General features: G+C 41.3%; 1 protein-coding gene across 8 annotated transcripts in view; it reads left to right on the top strand.

Moving 5' to 3' along the window:
• The window catches only part of STXBP5L (syntaxin binding protein 5 like), a 309553-nt gene that overhangs the window by 186061 nt on the left and 106248 nt on the right, over positions 1-17244 (top strand). For all 8 annotated transcript variants that reach the window (XM_034788439.1, XM_034788419.1, XM_034788402.1 and 5 more), the window contains exons 11-14: positions 2155-2227; positions 7765-7912; positions 10911-10978; positions 13788-13828. In XM_034788439.1, the coding sequence (XP_034644330.1) occupies positions 2155-2227; positions 7765-7912; positions 10911-10978; positions 13788-13828 (330 nt within the window). The remainder of the gene's footprint in view (positions 1-2154; positions 2228-7764; positions 7913-10910; positions 10979-13787; positions 13829-17244) is intronic.

Genomic DNA, 17244 nt, shown 5'->3' with positions numbered 1-17244 from the left:
AATGAATGAGCTACAGAGACTGAATTCCCCTCTTACCATGGTGTGTGGGGGGGGAGGGTGGGAAGTCACAGTTGGAGCACATTGATCAGTCAATGTAAGGACGCTTACGTTGCCACTGCTCAGAAACAAATGGAGAGCTTAAGTCTCCTGGCTGTAATTCTGGTGCTTTTCATGAACTTTAAGTCCTTAAATCAGCAAAGTGTTTAAACTTGTGCTTAAATCCATCCCTTTTGAGCAAAGCACTTAAGCACAAGCTTGATTAAGAATGTGCTGAAGTGTTTTGCTCTGCTGAACAGGAATGGATTGCTAAATTGAGGACTAAATTAACAGAAAAAACTAAGAAGGGTGAGGGGTAGGGAAAGCTAAAAACCTAAAAGAAATTAAGTCTGGTATCTTCAGCATAAAAGAGGGTGAGCAGAAATGTAGAAGAAACACTTAACATGTAAATTAATAAAAAAAACTGTTGAATAATTTGAATTAGCATAAAGCAAATATTTACTTCCAATGTCTAGTGAATGGAAGCTTCAATAATTGAATTAATGTATCTGGGCTGCCAATTCACTATGTTAAACTTAGTGGTGCTTCCATATTATGGATTCTTTTACTGATTTACACAGTAGTACATTTTTGTTTTATGTTAGCCTGTGTTGTTCATAATCCAGTGTGTCAATATGCTACCACAGGATGTGCATTAATAGTAGACCACAAAGGGAAGAGCATTAGTTGATGCATTCCTCAGGTTCATTCAGCCTTGTGCCTTCAACCATCTGAAGAGTACAACCTTGCACACCATAAAGTGGCTTACTGTTATTTTAATAGGATTCTTAATTTTACAGTTCATTATCTTAAAAACACAGTCAGAGTGGGGTTTTGTTCTTTTTTTCTTTGCATAAAGAGCAACCCTATACTCATGCTTTTGATCTAGATAACTTTTATTTTAGATTAAAGAAAAAACATAAAATAAGAGAGAACAAAAGTATGGTCTCCAAAAGAAAGTTGTGTGTGTGTGTGTGTGAGAGAGAGAGAGAGAGAGAGAGATACTGCACCTGAATTGATCACAGAATAGTAGATGCCTCTAGCAGGCTCACAACTAAATCATAACAATTACCAGTATATCACTACATAAACCAATTTATGCAATGTATGTTTTAATTATGAAAAATACTTCTGAGTATATAAATAATGTCTTATCCTTACTATGTTAACTTTTTTCTTTCTTTCCTACTTTGTGTCCCTTCCCTTGATTATCTGGAACTCATTTCTATTAAAAAACCCTAAATTTGGAACATCATAATTTGGATACCAAGGTGATTGGCAACTTAGATAAAAATTCACTTTTTCAAAAGTAAGTGGTGTAAGAGTGGTTAGAAGACAGCAATCTACACTGCAAATGGCAGCTTGACATTTAGGAGAGGAGGGGGCAATTTAAATCTTTGTCTTCTTTTTCAGCCCATTACACGCTATTCCTCCCCAACTCTGTTTGCAGTACAATTGCATCTCTGTCTTCACCTCCAGAGTGTACCTTCGTCATCTTTGTCTCCTCATTAACTCTCCCCAATTCACATTTTAAAATAATGGATCTAGCGAACTTTTTGCATTTGAGGTTACAAGCTGTGCACTATTGGGAGCTGGTGGACTGTGCATCTCAAGGAGTTGGTGGAATGTAGCTTTGGACAATCACTGCCCACAGAAAAACTCTAACACCCGTTAAACCTTTGCAGTCTGTGATCACAAGGCCTATAACAAGGGTACCTCCCTGTGTGTGATAATTAGATTCAGTGATAGAGTAACATACACAGCTGCCTTCAGATGTCAAGGTGGACTCACCTACTCCACTCCTTTACTTTTCATTCAACACCGTGTTAGCATGCTATAATTACATAGGGCTATTTTTGCCATATTTGTTTATCAACAATTATGTCACCAAAGCTACTTATCATTGTGGACCATCTACATCACTGTCTGAGTCTAATCAAATGCCATGCTTTCTAATTTGCAAATCTGTCGTTAGTTATTATTCAGACGTCTATCTCAAATCATTTATTTAAAAATACAATAATTGTTCAGGAGTGGATTATATAATTTGGCTAACTTGGTTAAAAGGCTTAACAGGAAAGCTCTGCATGTTTTTTGTGCTTGATTCCTCACTTTTAGAATTTCAAGAACCCTATGCTGTAGTTGTACTATTGGAAAAAGATCTCATTGTTGTTGACCTAACACAAAGCAAGTAAGTACAAAGTCTATATGAAACTGTTCCTGCTTCATAAATATCTAGCTGATAATGTTGAAAATCTATTCAAACTTTTCTTTTTTATTTTGCTGGTGTAAAAACTTTACATTCATTGGAGGCAATTTTACCCTAGGATAATGTAGGCCAGCAGGTTTTCCCATTTTCTCTAAGATAATATCTTATATCCACACATGGTGGATGCTCCAAAATTATTAATATCTTCAGCGCAGCACAGCCTGGAATTCTAATAATACTAATTCTTTCTCTTCTCCAGTCAACACTGACAGGCCTTAGTTCAACAATATTTCACTAGGCACGCATATATTCATTTGTCTGATTTTTCTATGTAAGTTAATTCAGTTACAGCAGTGTAAAACCTGGTGGAAGTGAAATCAGAATCAGGCCTTCTTCTTTGGGTTATTGTCCCTATGGGTGCTCTAGGTGAGGATGTGTGTACACCCATGCACTCTCAATCGAAGATTTTTCTGCTATTAGTGCCTACAGGTTTGCACCTACATCATATGCCTTCATATGCTCCAGTATAAGGACATACAAGGAGGAACGGACCCACACCACTCCAGTTCTGTCTCAGCCACCTGCAGCTAGCGATGGAGTTTTGAAGCATCTACTATCTAGCTAACGCAGTTATTCTTCTGCCACACTTTTATTCTTAATTTTCATTTCATACGTAGTTTTAGTTTTGTTGTTGTTAATTTACCTTTCTAGCACCATTTACGCTTTGAAGGGGGGTCTCCCCCCCACTTCTTCCCCCCTTTCTCTTTGTTGCCCCGTTTTTCTTCTCAGGCCTTCTCGACCGGTGGCTTTTCTTGCAGGATATGCCCAAGACCCCAGGATTCAAGCCCTGCCAGACCAGTCTCCAGTCTATTCCCCACTCAGTGACGGGCAATCCAGTTGCCTCCGTTATCTTGGAAAGACTCACATCCCATCCAAGTGTAAGATCTGCTCTGGTTTAAAGGCTGGCAAAAACGAAGGGAAGAAACTTCTCATTGAGTGCTCCCTTAGACCCCGGGGGTCAGTTCTACCCTCCATCCTGTACATTGGACTCAGCTGCAGAGACTTCATTAGCTCCAGCTCTGACCTCCAGAAACCAGGGGACAACTTCAGTCTTGCAGAAAACAACCAAATGTAAGAGACCCCATTCCTCTCCACTTAGATCTGGGAGTAGGGAGACTTGTGTCCTGCTGCAGATACTGATAAAGCTGCCACCAAGTATAGTACCAATGCACCAGCACTGCTGAAAGAGACTTTTACAAAGCCAGGTGTCAAGAAACTGTACCGAGAAACCCACTGTTGAGCAGTCCTGAGATATGGACCCATCAGAACCAAGATTGGACTCTTACGGACAGAAGGACTCATTGAAGACTAAGGACTCTTCAAAGAAGTAATCTTACCTGGCACCGTCCACTGGCAGCCAGCCCTCTCCAGAATGACTGGGGTATTCTCTGGTACCACTTCCAATATTGCTAAACTTATTTTTCATTGAGAGGAACACACCCTGGACTCAATGGTACCTTTAAGGTTCTTCTCTCAAAGGACCTTCACATTATGGAGTACTTGTTTTCTCATCCCACCCCTAACTTTCTTCTTGTTGATGCTGCCAATGAAAGAGTAGGAAACATCACTTCAAATCAGCACTATCTGATAATGAGCGTAAGCATCTGGACCTCCTAGGGCTTAAGAGCCACTCATCAGCCTCTCTTCAGTTCCGAGTCACCAACTACCAAGTCCTGATGGCAAAATATGACTTAACCAACTATAGTACATTTTCTCACTGTATTGAGTTTTTGCCTCAGGACAATAGAGCAGTTTCAAGCTCTTCTTACAGAGAGTGAGACAGTTGCTAAAGTCTCCCTGCAGGCCTCTCTTGAAACAGCAGATATGGATTCTCATTCTATGACCACAGCCATAGTCATGCATTGGGCCTCCTGGCTACAGTCCTCCACTTTGTCCAGGAAAGTGCAAAATACTGTTGAGGCTTGCCCTTCAAAGGGCCTAAGCTCTTTAGTGACACCTGGATGGTTCTCTTCACTCATTCAAGGACTCCTATCTGGATAACTGGCTCCACAAGGGCCATTCTTTTCTTGAAGTTCAGTCTGACACTCAGAAGGCCCTAGTTCTATTCCACTGCCTAGGCCCGCACCTCAACATAGACAAAACAACCCTGATGCCTGTGCAACTGTATTGGCGCCACCTTATACAGGTGGCAGTCAAGGTGTCCCTACTTGCAGACAGATTCACCATGATGTCTGACCTGATCTCCACATTGCAACAGAGCCAACAGACCATGGCGAGGGCTTGTCTTCAGCTTCGGGGATACATGATGGCCTGCACTTTTGTAACCCCCCATGCAAGGTTGCACTTCCAGTGTCTTCAAGCCTGGCTCAAGACATCCTACACTCTCAACAACCATGTGCTGTCCACAGAGGTGTTGGTCCCATGGATTTTATCCAACTCCCTCAATTGGTGAAAGGACCCTCAAAAAGTTTGCATGGGAACTGCCTTCTCATGTCTACCTGCCACACACGTCATCACTACAGGCTCCTGACTTCTAGGATGGGGTGCTTACCTACAAGATCATACAGCCATAGGCAGATGTACTCCTCAAGAGTTGTCACTACACATAAGTGCCCTGTCTTCACTTCCTACCTCTCAGCTAGCTCCAGTCAGTCAGAGTGATGTTGGACAACTGAGCAGCCATGTGCTATATAAACCGCCCAGGAGGAGCAAAATCACGATCTTTATGCGAAGAGTCGGTGATGCTATGGAATTGGTGTTTAGCCCGGGAAATAAATATCTCAGTGATCTCTCTGCCGGGATCACAAAACATCATCACAGATTCACTGAGCTGAATTTTCCATCAAGACCACAAGTGGGAGCTGACCAATGTTGTCTTTCAAGAAATCTGTCTTATGTGGTGTCTTACACCCCTTCCAACTCAAAATGCTGCTACATCTTATCAAGTGGGGAACATGGCACAACTCCCTGGAAGACATTCTCCTTGCTTCTTGGCACCCAGGTCTGTTATACACATTCCCTCAAACTTCACTGATCCACAAAGCCCTGCTCAAACTGAAACAAGAAAAAATAGTTATCATTTTCATAGCTCCCAGATGGCTGAGAATGGTGTGGTTCCTAACCCTGACCTATCTGGCGACATGTCCACCTCTGCACCTTCCCCTGATGACAGACCTCTGGATCCAGAAATCAGGCTCCATAACCCACTCCAACCTATCATCCCTGCCTCTCAGGTCTTGTCTTCTCGGTAGTTCTTGGGTGTAGAGCAGGAGTGTTCTCCTGAAGTCCAGTTGGTTCTGTTAAATAGCAGGAAACCTACTACATGAAGGATTTACCTGCAGAACTAGAAATGCTTCCAGATCTGATGCACCCAACATTCTGTATCTCCTGCCAATTCTCTCCAGGCATTCATCTTCAATTAGGTACTAAACCTGAAATTGCTGGGTCTTTCCCTGAACTCTGTTAAGATTCATTTATCTGTCATTGCAGCATTCCACTCGCCTGTCAAGGGTGTCTTTGTCTTGCACAGCCTAGAACAACAAGATTCCTTAAGGGCCTCCTTAATCTGTTCCATCCAGTGTGGGACCCTACCCCACACTGGCACCATAATTTAGCGCTTAACACATTAAAAGGACCTCCCTTTGAGCCTACGGCAACCTACTTGCCATTCCATCTGTCCTTCAAGATTTTGTTCCTTGTAGCAATCACCTCAGCCAGAAAGATGGGAACTAGTAACTCTCATGGCTGACCCTCCATATTACAATTTATCCAGACAAAGTTATCTTGCATCATCACCCTCACTTCCTCCCTAAAGTGTCATCAGAGTTCCACACCAATCAGGACATTCACCTGCTGAAGAGATGAGTCTCCATATACTGGACATAAGATGATCCCTGGCTTTCTCTCTTCACAGAACTAAGCCCTTCAGGGTATCCCCCCAGACTCTTTGTTTCCTTTGCCAAGAGAAACTATCTCACTGGGTATTGGGGTGCATTTTGCATTGCTATGAGTCCTCGGGGATGCAACCCCTTCCTAGAGTCATTTGCTGACTCTACCAGGTCTCAATCTGTTTCCATTGCCCTCCTTAGGAATGTACCCATCAAGGACATTTGCAAGGCAGCCATCTGGTATGCCATTTCATGTTTTCACAGCATTATGCCCAACTCCATGCCTCCAGTGCGAATGCAGTCTTTGGTGAAGGTGTTCTATACTCCATACTGGGTCCACCTCTTCAGCACTTTCTTCCACATTAAGGTACCACTCAGGAGTCTCCTCATACTGGGATGCTGGAACTGGATGACAGGGAATGGATCACTAGATAATTACCCTGTTCTGTTCATTCCCTCTGAAGCATCTGGCATTGGCCACTGTCGGAAGACTGGAAATTGGGCTAGATGGACCATTGGTCTGACCTAGAATGGCCATTCTTATGTTCATGTGAAGCACCCACAGGGACATTAACTTAAAGAAGAAGGAGACATTACTTACTTTGTACAGCAACTGGAGTTCTTTGAGATGTTTTGTCCCTATGAGTGCCCACTACCCACCCTCTTTTTCCTCCTGCTTCAGAGATTTGCCATGCTCTGAGGTTGAGAGGAACTGGAGCGGCACAGGTCTCCTCCTCCCTATATTCTCTCATACTGGAGCATGAGGAGGCATGCAGTGCAAGCCCACAGGAACTACTAGCAAAAATATCTCTGATCAAGAGTGCATGGGCACACGGACATCCTCCCAAGGAGCACCATTGGGACAAAACATCTTGAAGAACTCCAGTTACTGAACAAGGTAAGTAATGTAACCTCTCCTTGTGCATTTTTCATTTATGAAAGACATTCTATGCTTATTGTTGCTCTAAGTGTGAGGCATTACTCCTTATCTTGACAGATAAAGCTAATACAAGTGAACAGCAATTAAATTGTTGTGTGACTTGTCTGCAATTGCTTCAACAGTACAAACCATGGAGAATTAATATTCCACTGTCAAATTGAGTAAAATTGTTTATTATGAGATCTGGTTACTAATACAGTATGTCTACAGCATAATTTTATGGACAATTCTGGCCTTTAATTGTAATATAAATCATATGTTATTGATTCTAGTGTTCACAAAACATATGTAATCTTTATGTTTTATAGGGAAAATTCTACAGATGTGGGGGGAAATTAGGAACTGATCCTGCAAACCGTTACTCACACAAGTAGTCCTATTGACTTTAGTAGGACTACTTATGTGACTAAAAACTAAGAAGAGAAAGGACTGCAGTCATGGTACCTTAATTTTGTGACCCTTATTGGCTGACTGTACATTTTATTCTTGGGATTAAAAACAATAAATACGTTTTAAAGAAAATATGAAATAAGGAAAATAGCATGTATTATGAATAATGATAGTTTTAATTTAGATAAATTTGTTTTTGTTTTGTATACTTTAATATTTAAGAAAATCTAATATTACTCCACATGTCACAGTGGTACTAATAAATTGTCTTCCTCCATTAGTTTTCCAATCTTTGAAAATCCTTATCCCATTGACATTCATGAGTCACCAGTTACCTGCACAGAATATTTTGCTGACTGTCCTCCAGATTTGATTCCCGTATTGTATTCTGTAGGAGCTAAACATAAAAAGCAAGGATACAGCAATAAGGTAAAAAAAATACATTTTATTTATGAAAAGAGTTTAATTGTAAAAATCTAAACTGTGTACGTAATTTTCTGGAAAATGATTTTCATTGTCTGTCTTCTCACATTAATACTTATATTAAAATAAGGTAAAGGGATACCACCAACTTGAAACTCATATTTCTAGCTCAAATTGTTTCCTTTATTGTAGTTACAAGTAACATCTGAGATTATTATAACTGAAATATATTATCAGGGGAAAAGATTTTTCACTATTTTTTCAATTTGTTTACTTTGTGCATTTGACAGCATGTATGCACAGACAATTTCACTCTCATCTCTGTAAAGTCAATTAGGCCCTGATGCTGCAATTGGTTCTATGTAGGCATTCAGACCCCTGTGCCCACATGGCGCTCCACTGACTTCAGCGGGGTACCATGAGAAAGTATGTTCCATCCTTGCAGACCTCCTTGCAGGATCATGGGTCCTTTCTGAGAATTTTCAAGTAAATCTGTTAATTAGTTTGAGGTAAAATTTATTCAAAATGGGTCCTTTAAGAAATTTAGCTCCTGGTATCAGACTGTTTTTTGTCTCTGCTGTTTTCAATAATGAAACAACGCGGGTCCTCCAAACTTCCCAAGTGGTTAAAACTCACAGAAACCTGATGCATTGTCCGCATTTGCAGATTTTTATTTTTAGGATTAATGGTACTTTTCAGCCATTATTGTCACCATTTAAAAAAAAATACATTCCGATTTACATATATTTGCATAAATGGACATGAATATAAATACATTTGTATAACTCTAAATAATTTTATTGTCATGTTGCCAATTTGTTCTACTCACACCCACACCCTGAATTCATTCTCCCAGTCACTTACTCCAGTTCATTTCTACCCACACACACACAACTCCCCAGACACTTCACCATCTTCCTCCATTCATTCCACGCTTGCCCATCTGCTCATTCTGCACATCCATCCCCCCACTCCACACCCATCCATTCCACATCAGCTAGGATGATCACTACATACACCCAGCCATTTTCCACGCATCTATACTGTACGTACATCTTCACTCATTCGGCAGATTCTCCCCCCCCACACACACACACACACTCTCTCTCTCTCTCAGACACACACACACACACACACACACTCTCACACACGCATATACCTTCTCTCGCTCACACACACATTCTCTCTCTGTCACACACACACACACACACGCATACACCCTCTCTCGCACACACACACACACACTCTCACACACGCATACACCCTCTCTCGCTCACACACGCATCCACCCTCTCTCACACACACACACACTCTCTCTCACACACACACACACACCCTCTCTCGCTCACACACGCATACACCCTCTCTCGTCACACACACACACACACGCATACACCCTCTCTCGCTCACACACACACACTAATTCCATGCACATATTCCATCCTCCCGGGGAGCAGTTCAGCAGTTACCTCCACCAACCCAGTTCCCAAACTACCAGGAGAGGAGGAAAGAGCATAGTTACAGCCCCAGTTATTTATAAGCAAAGCCCAGGGACAGACGGTATTTCCAGTGACCGGCCTGTGCCTCCCTGTCAATACCCCAAGTTCATGACTTCCCATTTCTATACTTGTCTCTTCTTTCCCTAGGCAAGAAGCTCCCACAACCCTAGTCCCTTGCAACTAGCTCTCCTCCTTGAGAGAGAGAGAGAGGGAGAAAAAAAGCAAATGTGTCTTTAAAAATCAGTTTAATCTAATTTGGGACTACAAGCATTATTATGCATTAGTCAGAGTAGTATGATTATTGCATGGTTTCTCTACAGGATGGAGTTAAATTTGTTCAGGTGCCCTAAACTGCATTTCCATACCTCAACATGTGAAGGGGTTTTTAAGTTTAACCTTAACTCAGAATTTCCTGGATTTATAGCACTTGGTTTGGAACTAATTACAACATCCCTGTAATGTTTTAACCCTTAAATTACTGATATGTGCTTTTAATCTTAACTCTATTTTAAAATAGTTTTTAACCAGGAATACATATATTTCTGGTAACTGGGTGCAGCTGTCTTGCCTTCTTTTTCTTGAACTCCTATGGGAGCTTGACTGGGCCTGAGCAGACATTGCCTTCCTTTCCCATGGAAACTGGGATGTGCAGGAATCATGATCAAGATAGGCTTCTTTATGGTCTTGAAGATTCTGTGCTGCCTTAGCAAAGAAGGCAAGAACTGAATTGACTTCAGAGGCTGAATTCTCCTCCCATCCCTATAGCTGGTCACCTCAGTGAAGGATTGAGGCACACTGACGATGCAATGTTCAAAAGTTTGCACAGCTGCATTTGGTCCAACAGTTGTGGGAATATCATTCATTTATCATTTATTATTTAATATTTGTGTGTAGCATCATAGATATGCCTGGAGCTTTGCAGAGGACCAGATTATGATACTTTTACTCCTGCTAGATAGAATCTTATTTCACAAGAGATCTCATTGCTTTCACTGAGAAAAGGTTTCACAGTCTTGTCCACAGGGAGTAAAAACACTGTGCATGCCACAAAGAGTTTATCATCTAAGGCCCCAATCCTGCATTTGGATCCTCGCAAGAAGACTGTTGTGCCCCCGTTGAAGCCCCAAGGGTCAGTCCTTGTGAATCCAATAAAAGGATCAATTAATTATTCATTATTCATTCCTCCAACACTTATTATAAAGAATTTCAGTCTGAAAAGCTGTTAATTCAGAACCTTCCACTAGACCACACAAACATTTAAATATTTTTTTTAAATCTCTCTGCCTTTAGGACAGATAATATTATAAACTATAAATTAGAAGTTGCATCTACATAAATATATTTTAAAATTATCAAGATAATGTTCCAACCTTGTTTTCATTTTTATAAATTAGGTATATTGCTTTTTAGAAGAATTTGTTATGATGTTATTCGTTTTAAAAATGTGCAGTCCACCAGTCCATAAGAAATAACTTTTTTCTGTGAACTCTTGTAATTGTGTTTAGGAATGGCCAATCAGTGGGGGAGCATGGAACCTAGGAACACAGACATATCCTGAAATTATTATTACAGGGTAAGAACACAACAGAAGGTTTGTGCTTTTACAAATGTTAATATCTAGAACTTTTAATGATGTACATCTATAGGTCAGCCCTACCCATCTCACAATATATTTGGCTGACTAGGGCATCTGAATATGTACACTCTAACTCCATTACATAACAGAAATGTATACTTCTTTTAGGGTGAAATTCCCCCCCCAGTACAGAGGGCCCACAGTACTTATGCAGCACTTAAGCCCAATGATAAAGTCTTAAGTACCATATAGAGCCTTGTGCTCAAGATAGGGTTGCCAATTCTGGTTGGACATATTCCTGGAGGTTTAATCACATGACATAATAGTTAATTGACTATTAATCTTTAATTCCTGGAGACTCCAGGATAATCCTGGAGGGTTGGCAACCCTAGCTCAAGAATATATTAATATAGGAACCATGGATTGAGGCTGCAAGCCTGTAAGGGGCCCGTGTGCCCCTGAAGAAGGGCACTAAATATCCCTGGGAAGGGGTGGCCAATGCAAGAGAGTGCTGTAGTCTTCAGTGGGTATTGGGGAGGAAGAAGTAGCATTAGAAGGGCGGAGAGCCAAGAGTACCACAAGCATTTCTGCAGGGGTGGTTTTGTGGTTTATTGGGGGCCCTGTGGCTGGATTGGAGCTGGAACCCATTTAGTGTTAATCTCCCATAATTTGTGTGAATGCTGTGAATTGGTGTGAATTTTACCTTTCAAGCTAGATTGTGTCTGTAATATGCAGCCCTGCAGTAGAAGAGGGTGGAGGGGGCAGGGGATCACATTTCAGTGACAGACTCAGGAACAATTCTGGATGACTCAGATGCGTGAGTGGAGAAATATTTACAGTATTAATGTGTTCTGTGGTTTTAAGCACTCATCATGACTACCAACTCTCGGAATAAGTTTTATTTATTCAGAACTGCCACCCATGTAGAAGTATGAATTTTGTCCATATTGGGGTTACTCATAATTTTTCTCCTACTGGTAATTCACTTTTTAATTGCCTGTTTTATTTATCCATAGAATGTTAATTACAAAGCATAAGTTTGGATGTGAATTGGTTTGTGCTAACTACTACAAAATAGCATATTTTACTGAGATAAGCAGCTTGATAGCCAGACATTTTCTTATAGACATAGTTATGAAGAACTAAGAATTAGAGCTGGGCAAAATTTTTTGTATAAAACATTTTTTCATAACCTCACTCCTCTGATGCTTAGAAACGTTCTTCTAAATTTCAGCCTGATTTGTTCATGGCTAGTTTATACCCATATGTTTTTTATGCCAACATTGTCCTTTAGCTTAAATAGTTCTTTACCCTCCTACATGTTTAGCTCTCTGAGATATTTATAGAGAGCAATCACATCCTCTCTCAGCCTCCTTTTTGCTAAGCTAAACAAGCCAAGCTCTTCCAGCCTCCTCTTATAAGATGAGCCCTCCATTAACCTGATTCCATTACTATGATCCTCCCTTAACCCTAGCAGCTCTTCTCTGCACCTCTTCCAGTTTGAATTAATCTTTCTTGAATGTGGGTGACCAGAACTGTGCAAAGTATTCCAAATGAAGTTTTACCAGAGCCTTATACAGTGGCATTAATACTTCTCTGTCTCTATTGGAAATGCCTCACCTGATGCATCCTGGGATCGTATTTGTGTTTTTCACAGCCATATCAGATTCGTGGCTCATAGTAATCCTGTGAATTACCCTCACACCCAGTTCTCTCTCCTTCTCTGTTGCTTCAACTGATGAGCCCCCAGCTTGTAGCAGAAATTCTTATTATTAGTCCCTAAGTGCATGACCTTGAACTTTGTACTATTGAATTGTGTCCCATTTCTATCACTCCTGTCTTCAAAGTGATCCAGATCTTCCTGTATAATGTTCCAATCCTCCTCTATACTGACAATGCCTCCAAACTTTGTATCGTCAGCACATTTCATTAGCCCACGCCTACCTTTTATGCCAAGGTGATTAATGAAAATATTGAATAAAATTGGTCCCAGGATTGATCCTTGAGAAGCTCCATTAGTAACCTCCCTCCAGTCTGATAGTTCATCTTTTAGCACAACTTGTTGCCTTCTCCCATTTAGCCAGTTTCTTATCCACCTTACAATTCTTGTGCAACTCCCCACTTTCATTTAACTAATATTTTCTCATGTGGTACCATATCAAATGCTTTACTGTGATCTAGTGCGGCAGAATCTGACCCTAATGGGGGTTATATAAAATAGATCTTAAAATAAACAGTGATTTCCAAAAAGAAGGCACAGTTTTAAATAAAAACTAATTTACGGGCCACTTCAAAGAGTCTATTCTGTGATATATGTGTCATGTATTAAAAGTCTGGAAAGTTCTCTTAACAATGCTTTTTAAAAAGTCTTTTATCCATGTGATCTTTTCTATTTAAAAAGGACTATTGTTAAAGTGTGTGTGAGAGCTCTCTCCTATAAAAGATTAAAAGTATTATTATGCAAAATCCTAGACAACAATCACTTGTTTGGTAACAATAACTGTAATAACATACGGTCAATGTGTACTTCCTTTGATATGTGTGTACACTACAAATCAATTAAACTGATTTATTCTATTTACATTTGATTAATTGCCCTTCTAATATAGATATAAATTGCATCATTGCAATTGAATAGTTAACTTCAAGGTTAGACTACACTGTAAGAATGATGGAAAGGTCACCTGAGTACTGTATTATATAATAAATACAGTGACTCAGTTGTGCTGTTTGTATTTTCAATAACTGAGAAGTGAAATTATATGTAGCTATATCTTGTTTTAACCAACGTTTAATTTTTTTAAAGTCATGCAGACGGATCGATAAAGTTTTGGGATGCCTCTGCCAGTAAGTTTTTAAACTTCCCTTTCTCATAGTATTAACACATTATAGTATAACGATATTGGGAGAGGGGTTGTTATTTAAGATAGTATCCGTAGGCAAGTAAGAATAATGGGATGAAATTAAGAAAATAATCATTAGGCTGAATATCAGTAAGAAAAAATTGTGGCAGTAAGATATTAGACTGTAGAATAGTCTCCCAGAGGGTGTGGTGGAAAGGTCAGAACTTGGACATTGAATACTAAAGTGGACAAAGCACTCTAAAATATGCGGTAGGAGATAATTCTGCAGTGGATCGGGGAGTTAGGACTAGGCTGGATCTAATGGGTCTATTTCAACTCTAATTTCTATCTTTCTGTGAGTACAGTATATATTCCTACTTGTAACTGGATTTTTTTTTTAAAGCTAAACCTGTAATAGTTCATCCTATTGCTCATATAATTCAAGATTCTTGACATCTGATATCAGGCTCTATATAATCTATTTAGTGTTAAAGTGAATGTACAGTGAATAATTTTTATGAGTAGGTGGACTGCTTTTGGCAAGATAAGAACCAAATCTGCACAGGTATGTTTGCACAGCATTGTGCAGTGAGCAGGAGTGTGCCTCCAAGCCCAGGTCGACAGACTTGGGTTAGCGGGGCTCATAATGTGTAGACAGCACTTTGAAGTTGCGGCTCAGGCTGGAGCTTGGCCTCTGAAGCCCACCCTCAGAGCCTGAGCCAAAACTTCAAAGCATTTTCTACACATCTATATGTTGACCTGGGGTAGGAGGCTCACTCCCATTCCCACTGCATAGACATACCCTACCAGTCTTCTCTCTGAGCTTTATGGAAAGTTCTTCCACTGCACTATCAACACACACCCTTTCAGGAAAAAGCCTCAGAAAATAGAAGAGTCCCATGTTGTGCATAGAGTGGGTCAGAAAATAAAGAGCTTGTGTCACAGAAAATTTTGACTTTTTGACAAAAAATTGTTGCTGAAAACCTAAATATTTTGGCCTAATACTGAAATATTTTAGTTCAAAATGTTGCCATAGTGCCTCATGGGAGTTGTAGTTTGGATATCTTATGCTTCCATTCTCCTTTATGACCTGAGCTTTCTGGCTTAACTACATTTCCCATGATGCATCAGTTTCTTTCTTCTTGCTGAAGGGAGAGGTGCATCATAGTCTTTAGATATGGTGCATCATGGGAGATGTAGTCTGTCCAGAATGACAGCATAAGGTGCCTGAACTAAAATTCTCATGAGGTACTTGTAGCACTTTTATGAATCAAAATATTTCAGTTTTCAATCAGTCTTTTGGTTTGTTTGTTTTTTCCTATACATGGTATTAATGTGTTGAGGTGATTTTACTAAGTTGTTATCAACTAGACATTAAAGTCTTTCTCAGGCAGTAGTCTTTCTCCTGTCTAGCAGCAACCTCTGCATGTGACAGGCTGGACAGGAGGAAAGGGGAGATTCTCCTTGCACTAGTAATGCAATACTGGGAGGTGAGGCTTTGTTAGATTTCTAGAATTTTACCAGATGCCCACCAAACATGCTGAGAAATTATCTTTCAATAATATATCATTTATTTTTTCAAAATATATCAAAAAGACTCTTTCTCATGTAGGACCAGGCACATGTCCAGTTTGGAGTATATTTCTTCAGCCATTGTTGAGCAAAAAAAAATCTGAAGTTTTAAGAAAAGAGTTTTGAAAAGAGATTTTTTTCCACTTACCTTTAACTCAGAAATGGCTGAGGGGTTTTCTTCAAGCTTTCCACAAAAATTGGCAAAGAAGCTAAGCATATATGAACTTAGCCCCAAAGGAGGATTGTTCAGAAAGTTGTAATACAGTGAAAATGGGTGCAGTAAAATATCATATGTGGTGATAAAATGAGCCTTTAGGCCAGAGGTGAGCAAACTACGGCCCGTGGGCCACATCCAGCCTGCAGACCGTCTTGCCAGGCTATTGAGCTCCCGGCCGGGAAGGCTAGCCCCCAGTCCCTCTCCTGCTGTCCCCTCTCCCCCACAGCTTCACCGCCACGTGGGCAGTGCTCTGGGCGGCGGGGCAGTGCGGCAGCATGTCTGGCTCCGACCGGGCGGCACGGTGGCCAGACATGCTGCTCTGAGCGGCATGGTAAGGGGGCCGGGGCTTGGGGGTTGGATAAGGGACAGAGAGTCCCGGGGGATGGGGAGCAGGAGGTGGTTGGATGGGGCGGTGGTTCTGGGGGGGGGCAGTCAGGGGATGGGGAACGGGGAGGGGGTTGAATAAGCATGGGAGTCCCGGGATGCTTGTCAGGGGTGGGGGTGTGGATAGGGACTGGGGCAGTCAGGGGACAGCGAGCAGGGAGGTTGAATAGGGGGTGGGGTCCCGGGGGGCAATTAGGGGCAGGGGGGTCCTGGGAGGGGGCAGTTAGGGGACAAGGAGCCAGGGGAGTTGGATGGGTCGGGAGTTCTGAGGGGGCAGTCAGGGGGCGGGAAGTGGGAGGGGTCAGATAGGGGGCGGTGGGCAGACTATTTGGGGAGGCACAGCCTTCCCTACCCAGCCCTCCATACAGTTTTGCAAAACTAATGTGGCCCTCGGGCCAAAAAGTTTGCCCGCCCCTGCTTTAGACCCAGCCCTGAGTATGCTGCAGTGAATAGCTGCATTGCTCCAGGGAGAAAGTTGGTGATTAGTTGTGATTCAGAGTCACAACTCTTTCTCTGAAAAAAAGTGTAGTTTACTTGCTCCCTTGTGGCTGCTCTGCTGACCAGACGTTGGAAGGAGGGCAGAGCCAAGTGCTCCACCCCATCTGCCAAGAGTGAAGAGAGTAGTAGTATGTGCACAACCCTTTCTCACCCTTCTGCACTTGGGCTACACTGCAGGGAATGTTAACATGGCCATGTAAGATAGAAAAGAGCTCCCTGCATTGCTGTGTTAGGCTGGGTCACAGTCTGCCCCATATGACATATGTAACACTGTGTGTGTGTATGTATTTTATTGTACATATGTAAACTTAATTATAAAGGAAGAGATTTTCAAAGGCACAAATGGGAGTTAGGCATCCATTCCTATTGGTTTTCAATGGTACTAAGGCACATAAGGTACACATTTCAAAAGTGTCTGAGTGATTTAGAAGCCCAAGTTCCATTTTTAAAAGTGACTTTGGCACTTAGGGGCTTATGCCTCAATGAAAGTCAATGGTACTTAGTCTCCCAAGTCACTTAGGCACTTTTGAAAATGTTACCCATAACAGCCCGTTGTGCTTCGAAAATTTCCCAATGTTAGCAAATAAACTTTGATGGATGTTGTATCATTGTGGGTTGGGCTAAACCTCTTTGTTATGGCTTGGGCATAATCACCACCTTGCATTCCAGGATGAATATAAAGTTGTAATGGAATGCTAAACTGTATTATACTGTTCAGCCACTAGGTGGTGCTGTGTATAACATACCTC

The sequence above is a fragment of the Trachemys scripta genome, chromosome 1, assembly GCF_013100865.1.
Source record: "Trachemys scripta elegans isolate TJP31775 chromosome 1, CAS_Tse_1.0, whole genome shotgun sequence".
NCBI classification, from domain to species: Eukaryota; Metazoa; Chordata; order Testudines; family Emydidae; genus Trachemys; species Trachemys scripta.
The sequence above is the reverse complement of the archived record's forward strand: the minus strand, read 5'-3'. Positions and strand labels throughout refer to the sequence as shown.